Consider the following 12553-nt stretch of genomic DNA (forward strand, 5'->3'; position numbering starts at 1 on the left):
AATTTTCCCCATGAAAATAGGACACAATAAGTCAGACGATGCAGGCATTCACTGCAGGGCAGCCAGAGATGCCTTTGTTCTGGTGAACCAGAATGAAGCTTAACTAAATATGCTGGGCAACTGCTTAAGCAAAGTGGCAATGAAAAAATGATTTGCCACTTCTAGGATAGTAAAATATTGTAGCAATAGCTTTTGGGTCTAAGAAAATCCATTAGGTTACAAAGGATCATTTTCATTCTGATCTAATGCATCATGATTGAAATAAGTTAATAATGATTAAAGTTAATGAAAAAGGTATCTACATACAACTTGGTTTTCTTTAAAGTTGTGGCTCACACACATACTTTATTAAGGTATGACTGACATAAAAACCTGTACATATTTAACTTACAATGAATTTAGGGGGGAAATTACGTTCTTTTTGGATCATATGTTAATTAGAATGCTTACACATTTTAGACATACATGAATGGTACCTGGATCATTTAAAAGGCAGTGTGTGATAATACTAGGTCTAAATTTAGCTACTTTGTAGAAAGCTGTATCTTTGATTAAAAGAGGGAGTTTAAAAGACTCCAACTAGGAGCTATTGCAGTGCTGTAGGCCAGAAATGACCACAGCTAGATTAAAACAGTGATGGTGGAAATGATGAGGGGAGGAGGCAAAAAGGAGAGATGGTTCAGAGATTTAACCAAGCAGGATGTGGAGAGCAAGAAGGCCTGGTGACAAAGGTGATGGGATAACCAAAGGAGGCTCCCAAGTCCCCAGTTAGATGGCCGGTATGGCCCACTGTGATGCCATTCACTGAGCTGAAAGATGGAGGAGGAGGAATTGCATGCATCATACATCCTGTCAACACATTCTCACCAAGTGCCAGCAGAGAGCTGTGTGTCTCAGCTTGCTGCCTAATTGTGGCCATCTCACCCACCCTGATTGCATGTCTTCACAGTTGCAAAATGAAGTTGTGTTAAGGATACAGTCACATCGTTGGGTTTAACAGTTGGTGCGGATATTCAGAAGTCCTCAGACAATGCACATTTAATGACTTGTATGAGTACACAAATTATTAATAGATAAAAGTAAGTGAACTCCATGAAGCCAAGGGCATTCCATTTGGTAATCCCTCCTTCTACAAACTGCACTGCTTCCCAAGCATGCTGGGAGAGCAGTCCCGGGGGACACGGAGACTGAGGAGGTGGGCCAGGTGCAGAGGGACAGACACAGCCATGGCGACACCCTCTTCTGCCTTGACCCATGTCTTGTGCATTCCTGTCTATAATCCAATAATTTAAAAATGGTTTTCCAAGCACAAAATATTTGCTTCATTCAATGACAGAACATTCATTGTTTAAATCTACTAGGAAGGAAAATAATTCAAATACCATTTGGGAACTTTTGAAAACATACATAATTCAAAGAAGCTGAAAAAAAAGCTCAATCAGAGGTATTAGTGGGAGTAAAACCAATTTTAAGAGACTTCGTATTTTTAAAGGCAAGACTGGTTGGTTTCTTGGCCCTTTCTCTTCCCATTTCTTTCTCCCTCTCAAAGTGTGGGTTTCATTTTCAAACTTGGGGAAAGAGGCATTTGGGAAACTTTCATCATTCAGAAGCCCACTGCTGCTGAAGGGTTGTTTTGAGTCATAACTAGGATACATTGACTGGGAGACTGTGACAATGATTTCTGTGTGTGTGAATGCTTGAGCAACACATACCCCACTCTGCTTGCAATCGGATGGAGCAGACTATGAGAAGAGACAGGCCATTGTCTCCAATATCAAAGGGATTAGTCAAAATGTTGCTTTTGAACAGCCAACCATTTCCCAAGAAGCCTCCACAGGCACAAATGTGAGGATGAAAGGATCTGGGGCTGGGCCATATTTTCTCAGAGGCCTCCCCAAAACTTGGCCTGCAGTGATCAAAAGATGGGCATGTGATGGCTCCTCACCAGTTGTCCTCTTCCTTCTCTTACCCCTTCATGTCTAGTTTCTTGATAAGCAGCTTCCAGCAGCCTCCCAGAGTTGTTAGACGAAAGACCAAGAACTTTCTAGAATCTCAGAAACCCTTCCTGATTGGCCTCTGCCATCCCTCTGACCTCATCTCTCCCGCCTCTCCCTCCTGCTCTGGCCATATTGCCTCCCTGCTACTTCTTAAACACACCAGGCACATGTGATGATCTCTCTGCTGGAAGACTCTAGGGTCTTCATGTAGCTCTCTCTTTCTTATTTCATTCAGGTCTTTGCTCAAGTTACCTCCTTGGAGAGGCCTTTCCTGACCATTCCATATCAGTTTCCTGTCACTCTTTATCCCCTTTCTTTGCTTTATTTTTCTTCATAGATTTATGACATCCTAACATTATATTATATCTTTAATGCTTATTGCTTTTTTACCCCTACCTTCTGGAAGAAGGAATCTTGTACTTTGAATGAATGAATGAATGAATGATGATGACCACCAACAACAGGTTATTCTCTTTTAATTAGTTCAGATTCGATAATAGAAAATGCCATCAGATGGAACATTTTAACGTTAAGTGGGATTTCCATATAAAGGTGGCAAATTACAAAGCCTCCCTTCCTTGATTCCCATTCATTCTAAAGACATTTATTGTGTTCCTACTATGTGCCAAGTACTATGCTAGGTTCTGAGAACAACAAGATGTCCTGCCATATGGAACTTGTTCTAATTTAGGGAGAAGAACATACAATTATTTTTTAAAATTTTTATTGGGGAACAGTGTGTTTTTTCAGGACCCATCAGCTCCATGTCAAGTTGTTGTTTTCAATCTAGTTGTGGGGGGGGCGCAGCTCAGCTCCAAGCTCAAGCCATTGTTTCTCACTGGTCCATGCAGGAATCGCACCGGAGACCTTGGTTTTATGAGCACTGCTCTCTAACCACTCGCCCTGTACATGCAATTTTAAAAAATAAATAACGAGCTAATTTTTGAGTGTGATATCTTCTCTGGGGGAACTAAGCAGGGTGGTGTGATTGGAAGGAGGATAAGTTCCTCCTCTAGACAGGATGAGAATGTAATCCTCTGCAGAGGTGATCCGTGAGCTGAGGCCTAAAAGGTGAGAAAGATCCAGCCATAGCAAGAGGTATGGGAAGTCAATTTCATGCAGGGGAGAGCATATGCAGAGGTCCTGAGATGGAAAACGCTTGGTGTTTACAGGAAAAGAAAAAGAAATCCATGTGGCGGGTGCAAGGGGGAAAAAGAAAGAAGATGGCAGGCAAGGCCAGATCATGCTAGGATTTGGTTCTTATTTTATTTTAAAATCAATTCTAAACCATTAAATGTTGTCAGTGGGAAAGTGACCTAATATCACTTATTTTTGAAAATCACTGTGTGTATCAATTATCTATTGCTATGTAACAAACCACCCTAAGCTTAGTGGTGTCAAATAACACTCATTATTCTCACCGTTCTGGAGGTTGACTGGACTCAACTAGGTGGTTCTTGGTCTCTTATGTTTTAAATCACTACCTTTGAACAGTGACTGAGGCTCAGGTCATCTCAAGGATTTCTCACTCAAATATCTAGTGGTTAATGTGGGCTGTCGGGCAGAACACTTACACTCTCTCCACATGACCTGGACTCTTAAGGAATGGTGAATGGGTTCCAAAAGCAGCCATCCCAGGAAAAAGAGCCAGCTGGAAGCCAATCATCTATTATGACCTAGCCTTGGAAGTCATGGGCATTCTATTCTTAGAAGAATGTGATAAAGTCCATATTCAAGGGAAGGGGAACTGGATTCCACCTCTTGATGAAAGAAGTGTTGGAGAATTTTCAGACATGTTTTTAACCACCACATCCTGGTTCTTGGGTGGAAAATAAGTTATAGGGGGACAACAGTGGAAGAAGGGAGGCCAGCTAGGAGTCAGTGCAGTATCCAGGAAGAAATGACAGTGGCTTGGAGATGAAAGTCATGCAGTATGCTAGGACACATTTGGAAGACAGAGACATCAGGACTTGTAGTGGACTGGATTTAGGGCATGAGGAGAAGGATGACACTGAAGCCTTTAGCTTGAGCGATAAGGTGAGTATTGGTGCCCTATACTCTGGTGGAGAAGACTGAGGGAAAAATAGGTGACTGGGAGGAGGGAGATCACCTCTTTGGATTTTGAGATGCATAGTAGATATACAAATGGAAATATCAAGGAATCAGTTGAAATTTAATTTGAGTTCAATAGAGAGGTGTGGGCTAAAGGTATGACTATGCCAGTCATTAGAATATACGTGGCATTCAAAGTCAAAGGACAGAAGAGATTACCTAGCCAGAGGATTAGACAGAGAAGAAGACTAATCCTAGAGATGTTACATTTAGAACCCTATTTGTAAGAAAATGTAGGCCAAAATTAGAAGAAAATGCCCCTACAAGTGCTTTGAATCAGAAGAAAAAGAGCACAAGCATAAGAAATGACACTTCAGAATTAGATGAAAAGGGGAATTACAGAACTAAGGTAGCAAAGAGAGGACCAAAACACCACTATTAAAACCTAATCAATTAGAAACAAGGAAGAGTACCAACATGATCAAAAATAAAAGTTATTAACAGAGGAAATGTTTGCAATAATCATAGCGAATTCAGAGGATTAAAGAAATAGATTAAATGTGAAAACATGGATGGACCTAGAGGGTATTATGCTAAGTGAAATAAGTCAGACTGAGAAAGACAAATATCATATGATCTCACTTATATGTGGAATCTAAAGGACAAAATAAATGAACAAACAAAACTGAAACAGACCCATAGATACAGAGAACAAACTGATGGTTACTGGTTAAGAAGAGATTGGGGGAAGGGTGAGAAAAGTGAAGGGATTAAAAAGTACAAATTGGTAGTTACAAAATAGTCACTGGGATGTGAAATACAATATGGGGAATATAGTCAATCATATTGTAATAACTATGTACAGTGTTAGATGGGTGCTAGATTTATTGGGGGTATCACTTCACAAATTATATAAATGCCTAACCAATACACTGTACACCTGAAACTAATATAATACTAAATGTCAAGTATAATTTTAAAAAATAGTCATGGGTATATAAAGTGCAGCATAAGGAATATAGTCAATAATATTGTAATAACTATGTACAGTGTCAGATGCATGATAGACTTATTGCGGTTACCACTTTCTGAGGTATATAAATGTCTAATCACTATGCTGTTTTATACACCGGAAACTAATAAAAAAGATTAAAAATTCAATTAAATTAAAATCCAGGAATAAAGCATTATATAAAAAAAATAGATTGAAGCACCTGAAAAAAATGAATAATTATGGAAATTAAAACAGATGATCCAACTCCAGGTTGTCAATTGGTGACCCTGAGGCAGAGAACCTAAAAAATGAAACAGGAAATGTATGCAGAGATATAGAAGAATATAATCAGAAGTCAAAGAGCACACCATATACCTGGAAAAATTAATGACTGGCTTGGAGCCAATCTTGGCTAAGCTATTGAACTTCAAAGATAAAGAAAGCATTCCACAGGCCCTCAGGCAAGAAAACATGACCTACACATGAGAAGAGCCTTCAGCTAGCCTCAGAACTTTCCATAGCCACAGCCAACTCCAGGAGATACTAGAGTCATAGCTCGAAAGAAGAACTGAAGAAAAGGAGCATTAATCAAGAATACCAGAAAGATGTCATGCAAATACAAAAAGGCCTTAAGCAGAAACTCAAATATGTACCAGTTCAGGAAATAAAGCATACGTGAGCTAAAAATGCAAACTGCAGATTAAAAATAATCATCATATTTTCTATTATCTTTTTTATAACCTTAATGCATCTTGAAGAAACAAATATCACTGTTCATAAGCATTTATTTGAAGTTCAGAAAATTTTTCATCTTACTTTAGTTTCATTAACTATATCTGTTATATCAAGCAAAATTAAAGTTAACATGTATTTATTTAAACTAAAATACATATAAAATATGTAGTTATTTTTAATTCATTCATCTATCTACATTTGCTCAGAAAGATATATGAAATGGTTATCACCAAATGTTAAAAACAGTTATTTCTTTTTTTTCTCTTTCAATTAAAGTTTATTGGGGCGACAATTGTTAGTAAAGTTACATAAATTTCAGGTGTACAATTCTATAATACAGTATCTATATCTGACATTGTGTGTTTACCACCCAGAGTCAGTTCTCTTTCCATCACCATGTATTAGACCCCGTTTACCCTCTTCTAGAGCCCCACTTCCCCCTTACCCTCTGGTAACCACTAAACTATTGTCTGTGTCTATGAATTTTTGTTCTTTCAGTTGTTTGTCTTGTTCTTTTGTTGTTTTCAGTTTATATACCACATATCAGTGAAATCATATGGTTCTTGACTTTTTCTGCTTGACTTATTTGGCTTAGAATTATAATCTCAAGATCCATCCATGTTGTCACAAATGTTCCTGTTTCATCTTTTTTTACCGCCGAATAGTATTCCATTGTGTATATATACCACAACTTCTTTATCCATTCATCCATCGAAGGAAATTTTGGTTGTTTCCATGTCTTGGCCACCGTAAATAAAGCTGCAATGAACATTGGAGCTCACTTGTCTTTATGGATTAATGTTTTCAGATTTTTTTGGTAGATACCCAGGAGAGGGATTGCTGGGTCATATGGTAATTCTATTTGTAATTTTTTGAGGAACCTCCACACTGCCTTCCATAACGGCTGCACCAGTCTGCATTCCCACCAACAGTGTATGAGGGTTCCTTTTTCTCCACAGCCTCTCCAACACTTGTTACTATTTGTCTTGTTGGTGATAGCCATTCTGATTGGGGTGAGGTGATATCTCATTGTTGTCTTTATTTGCATTTCTCTGATGATTAGTGATGTTGAGCATTTTTTCATATGTCTATTTGCCATTTGTATGTCCTCTTTGGAGAAATGTCTCTTCAGGTCCTCTGCCCATTTTTCAATTGGGTTGTTTGCTTTTTGTTGTTGAGTTGTATGAGTTCCTTGTATATTTGGATATTAGCCCTTTATCAGAGGCACTATTAATAAATAAAAAAGAAAACAGTTATTTCTTGGTGATAGGAAATTTCATGATTTGTTACTTCCTTCTTTGTACTTTTGTATATGACTTGATTTTATATAATTACAAATTATTTTTTACAAAAACAATAGTCATTCTAACATTTTTAAAATTAAGAAGTCATTAAGAACAAGCTACAGGAAATAATATTTATTCAGAACCTATTATGTACCAGATGTTTTGCACATATTGGATTGTCTAATCCACATATGATTCATCATATTATAATCTATAAATAGAATTATAATCTTCATTTTCCAGAAGAGGAAACTGAGGCCCACGGTATTTGTTAACTTTCCAGAGTCACAGAGATAGCAAGAGCACGGTCAGAATTTTGCCTGATGCCAAAGCTAGCATTCTCCTCCCAGCCTGACTCCTGCTGGTTTTATGAAGTTCACCTCCCACCCCCACTTGCGTGCACACAAGTGTTCACACACACACATTTCTGCAATACTCCCATTTGCATAGGCCAGGAACTTGTTAAAACAAGCCAAATGCAATACTCATTTCCTGACCAAGGCTGTTACTCAATATCTCTATGATTTGGGAAATAGCTGCTAATTTCACCCTGACAAGGGTCATACTTAGGTCTTAAGAGAGGTAATCATTACGGAACCTCCTGATCTTTGTGGAAGGGTTTGACGTTCAGATATATCCAGCCCTTTGAGATGCTCTGCTGGAAGGTGGTTGAGTGCAAAGTACTACTGACTCACGGTCATCTCCGATTACCTTCATAAATAATGATACTTTGTACTTCTTTAGTGTTTGCTCTAAGGGTGGTTTCAAAAACCTGAGGAAGCTTATCCATTTCTAGGTATTCAAATGTCTCTTTCACAATGAATGTGTGTGTGTGTGTGTGTGTGTGTGTGTGTGTGTGTGTGTATTCACTCTATATGACTTAAAAAGTAAATTCTTAATGATAGATGAAAAGCAAATGGTAATAAAGGTGTGCCCCTGTTTCCCAGGCCATGCTAATGCTAGCAGGCAGGTGAAAAATGAATCCACCATTGCAGTCATGAGAGAGAGTCATTGGTTTTGTTCCTACCCCACCTGCATTCTAGAAACTCCATTTCCTATGAAATCCTAAGCTGCCCAGCATGTGTGTCACATGTGTTCTTGGCTACCCCATTGGATCTTCCTCTGATGTGGCATGTCTCCTGACGTTGTTAGGGCCATGGCCCACCTGGGGTCCCACTGCCACCACAGGACCCACACAAAGCTACTAACCCTGCTTCCACTTGTCCCTCTACAACTTAGTTTCCACAAGACAGCCAGAGTGGTGTATATAAAGGGTGAAGCAGACCATATTATTCCCTGTCTCCAGCCCTACCATGGCACACATCTCACCACACATCCTGAATGGCTCACCCAGGCAATGACCCTGTGACAGATCTGGCCCTGTCACCTCACCAACATCTCTAACATGACTGAATTACAGGATGATGAGAGACACAGACTGAGCAGGCCTCTCAGAATCACTTTTCCCTTGACCCCGGGGACCAGACATGGTGCTCAGTCTTCCAATGAGGCCCCTGTTAACAGGCCCTGATAGGCGCTGCATCAATCCCTCAGATTTGCCAAGAGGTGGGGTTGGGGGCTTCACTATCCTCACATCTTCACCATTCCCCACTGACGTCACACCAAGTAGAGTCCCTACAATCTAAGTGAAAAGGGTGTGTTAGTTACACAAACACAGATTCAAGACAAGTCAGGTAGCTGAACTCCTTCCAAACCCCACTACCCCAGCTCAATTTCTGCATCTAAGTCTTCAAGGTGGAGATTCTGGAGCTACTACTAGTAAAAACTGCTATGGAAAAAATATGAAAAAGGCACTGTGGGATCTTGGACAGAAGTCTCTAACTTCAGCTGGAAAAGTAAGAGAAGGTGGAAGGTGAGGTAGTTTTTAAGCCAAGTTTTAATATCAAGTAGGAGTCATCACGAGGGCTTTGTATGACAAGCCAATTAGTTATTTTGTTCAGTTAATTAATGATATCCAAAGTAGGCAAATACTCCTCAGGAGATTCCAAAAATAACTATTGAGATGTGGAAAGAAAATACTATTCTATTTATATTTATTTTTACCTTGCCTATTTTCATTTCTCTTTTTGTATATATTGTATCATGTTCATAATTTTAAGTAGAGAAGTACATATATTGTGGTAGTATGCTCAAAACATTTTAGTGGTGGGGTCCAGGAACAAAATTTGGAGACCACTGTTATAAACAATGGGAACCCATTTGAAGAATTTAAGCAAGATCGGATTTTATTTTAGTAAAATCACTCTGTCTGAAGTGTGATGAATGAATTGAGGTGAAAATACAGGATTAGGTTTCAGGCTCAGAGCTCTCTGAACCCTCTGAGCAAGGCTTGAACTAAAGCAGTAGGAGTGGAAATGGAATGGGGCAAGGGGAGGTCAGGGGGGATTGGGAGGGTGAGAAATGCCCTGCAGACAGAATTGACTTGGCCTGGTGTTAACACATGGGACAGGAGGGGAAATAGAAGTTTCAGATGACTGTCAGGTTTCTAGCCTATGTGACTGAGTGGAACCAGTATCCAGGATAAGGAAGCACCTATGAAGCAAGAGCTGGGACTGGAGAATCTGCCGATGTCTGCAGACAGGAGCACATCAGAAGCAAGAAAGAAAACTTCCTCCTGCAATGTCTCCCCAGTACCCTCTACTGACAAAGCAGGACATCACACCAGCTGGCAAAGAAAACATATTTAAAGGGCCCATTTTTATTTCTGCAGAGCAGGCAGTGAAGAATGGATTTGGAGCTGAGAGGCAATAAATTTAAAATTGGCTGTCATGCAGGGCATCATGCTGGGTCTCCTGTCCCACTTCCCACATAAGAACGCAGGATATGGTGAGGCCAAAAAGGAACATCAATGGAGCCATAGATAGGGGAGTCATACCACTATATTCTTGCTGGCGGCTGGGTTGGAGACACAGGAAGCAGAAGCCACACTGTCCGCAACCTGCCGTGCTAACTGCAATCCGCTCTTGCTAGCTCAGCCACCATCTTCTTGCTAGCCCCCATTTTCCGCTAGCATAGCCACGGCAGTTATATTAGTGTCCAGTGGCTCACTGGTTACAGCTGACGGCCAACTAGCCACAGCTGATGGCCATTCAATCACAGTTGACGGCCATTTACTACCTAAGCCAGCACCTTTCCAGGTGAGGCTGAGAGCCTGGAAATTGCACTCCTGGCTCTGTCCCCACATTGGCATAATCCACCCCTTTGGCTTCTCAGCTTCCATGAGAGATTGTCAATTGCATCTGGGTCCAAACACATGTTGCCATTCCAAGTTTTAGGATCCCATTCTTTACCGGTTAATGCCCTAACTTTCACTTGAGAAACCTGGTAAAACTGTGAGTTCAACTCTTGTAATTCAGCAGTCCACATACTTAAATTGGTGTTTGATTTTCAACAATAGCCCTATGGCTATAAGAAATGATAGGAAGTTATTTGAACTGTCTTCCTGGAGTGAGTGAGCCCAGCTGAAGATATAGAGGGCCAGAGCATAGAGGAGCTGCTGGCAAAGGCGGAGCGGGACGAGGCAGAGAAGCTGCAGCGCATCACGGTGCACAAGGAGCTGGAGATGGAGTTCGACCTGGGTAACCTGCCTCGGACCGGAACCCCCCACTGGGCTGCGCGGGTGGGGGGGAGACCCACGCCGCAGGCCGAACTGCGGACCTTGGCGCGGGACAACACGCAGCTGCTCATCCACCAGCTGTGGCAGCTGCCCACAGAGCGCGTGGAGGAGGCGCTGGTGGCGCTGCAGCCGGAGCCCACCCCTCGACTGCCGCGCGAGAAGCCGGTGCCCTGGCCGGCCGCTTACACGATGGCAGCAGTTCGCGCGCCTCAAGGGCATCGGTCCCAAAAAGAAGACCAGTCTGGTGTGGGACGAGGTGAGCGGCCAGTGGCGGCGGCGCTGGGGCTACCAGCGCGCCCGCGACGATACCAAGGAATGGCTGATCGAGGTGCCCGGCAGTGCGGACCCCTTGGAGGACCAGTTCGCCAAGCGGATTCAAGCTAAGAAGGAACGGGTGGCCCAGAACGAGCTGAACCGGCTGCATAACTTAGCCCGCGCGCACAAAACACAGCTGCCCAGCACGGCTGGCATGCACCCTACGGGACACCAGAGTACGAAGGAGCTGGGCCGCGCCTTACAGGTGGCCAAGGTCTCCACCGCCTCAGTGGGGCGCTTCCAGGAGCGCCTGCCCAAGGGGAAGGCTCCCCGGGGCTCCGGCAAGAAGAGGAAGTTTCAGCCCCTCTTCGGGGACTTTGCAGCCGAGAAAAACAGCCAGTTGGAGATGCTGTGAGTCATGAACAGCAAAAAGCCTCAGCTGGACGTGACGAGGGCCACCAATAAGCAGATGAGAGAGGAGGAACAGGAGGAGGCGGCCAAGAGAAGGAAAATGAGCCAAAAGGGCAAGAGAAAGGGAGGCCGTCAGGGTCCTGGAGGCATGAGGAAAGGTGGTCCGCCCAGCCAAGGAGGGAAAAGAAAAGTGGGCTTGGGCGGCAAGATGAATTCTGGACGGCCTCGCTTGGGTGGCAAGAGGAAAGGAGGGCAACACCAAGGAGGAAAAAGAAAGAAGTAAATTTCACCCTCGCACCTGCCTGTAAACCAAGAACTACACTAAATGTTAACTTCTAGGACCTGTAGGAGGATGCAGAATAAGGGGGCTGTCTTCATTGAGCTTGAGGTTGAAGGGATAGGATTGCCCTCCCCTTGAGATAGTATGTAAATGTTGGACTCTACAAATTAATGTTTTTCCCACAACCAAGACTTTGGCTGGAGATAGATGTAAAGGATGTATTTGACGACTTAAAAATTAGAGAAAGAATTTGGTGGAAACTAGGAATGAGTTCTATTTTTCAACTTTGTGTATGGTGTGAGGGTCATATTTCAGAGACTTAGATTGATTTCTGTATTATTTTTCTAACAAGCTTGCGTATTTATCAAAGCATGTGTGTGGCGGGGAGGTGCGAGCACACAGAAAGATTACATTTTCAAAACTGGCCTTGCAAGTAACTTGTTATTTAATAAAAGTGTATCTGTATCTAAAAAAAAAAGAAAAAAAGAAAAATGGGAGATTCTTTTAGGGCTATCACAGCAAATCTCTGGTTCTTAGACCATGACTTAAGCTGCGAATTAGATGTAAGCTTGTTTTTCTCTCTGTAGGGGCTCAAGTGCACTCACAAGGATCCATCCCACTCCACAGTCTTCATAATCATTACTGTGCAGGAGCCACTCGACATCCAAGGCATGAGCTTCAGTTGTCATTTAATCACAACAAACAAGTGACAGCTTGATTAACTGTGATGTCATTTCATGTCATAAATTACCAGCATCCCTGTGGGGACAGAGTCCCAGAGAGCAGTTTCCAAGCTCTGGGCCTCATGGGGAAAGGTGCTGGCTCGGTTATTAGATGGCCATCAGCTGTAATCAGATGACCATCCGCTGTGGCTGGGTGGCCATCAGCTGTTACCGGTTAGCCATT

At 42.1% G+C, this 12553-nt stretch overlaps 1 protein-coding gene across 1 annotated transcript; it reads left to right on the forward strand.

Annotated features, from left to right (window-relative positions):
- The first annotated feature begins 8551 nt into the window (after positions 1-8551).
- Positions 8552-11975, forward strand: LOC109439503 (ribosome biogenesis regulatory protein homolog). Its single transcript, XM_074326735.1, is given in 3 exon segments — positions 8552-8630; positions 10547-10877; positions 10879-11975. Coding segments are annotated over 3 exon segments (1182 nt in total). The 3' UTR covers positions 11651-11975.
- The last annotated feature ends 578 nt before the right edge of the window (positions 11976-12553 follow it).

The sequence above is a fragment of the Rhinolophus sinicus genome, linkage group LG03, assembly GCF_036562045.2.
Source record: "Rhinolophus sinicus isolate RSC01 linkage group LG03, ASM3656204v1, whole genome shotgun sequence".
NCBI lineage: Eukaryota > Metazoa > Chordata > Mammalia > Chiroptera > Rhinolophidae > Rhinolophus > Rhinolophus sinicus.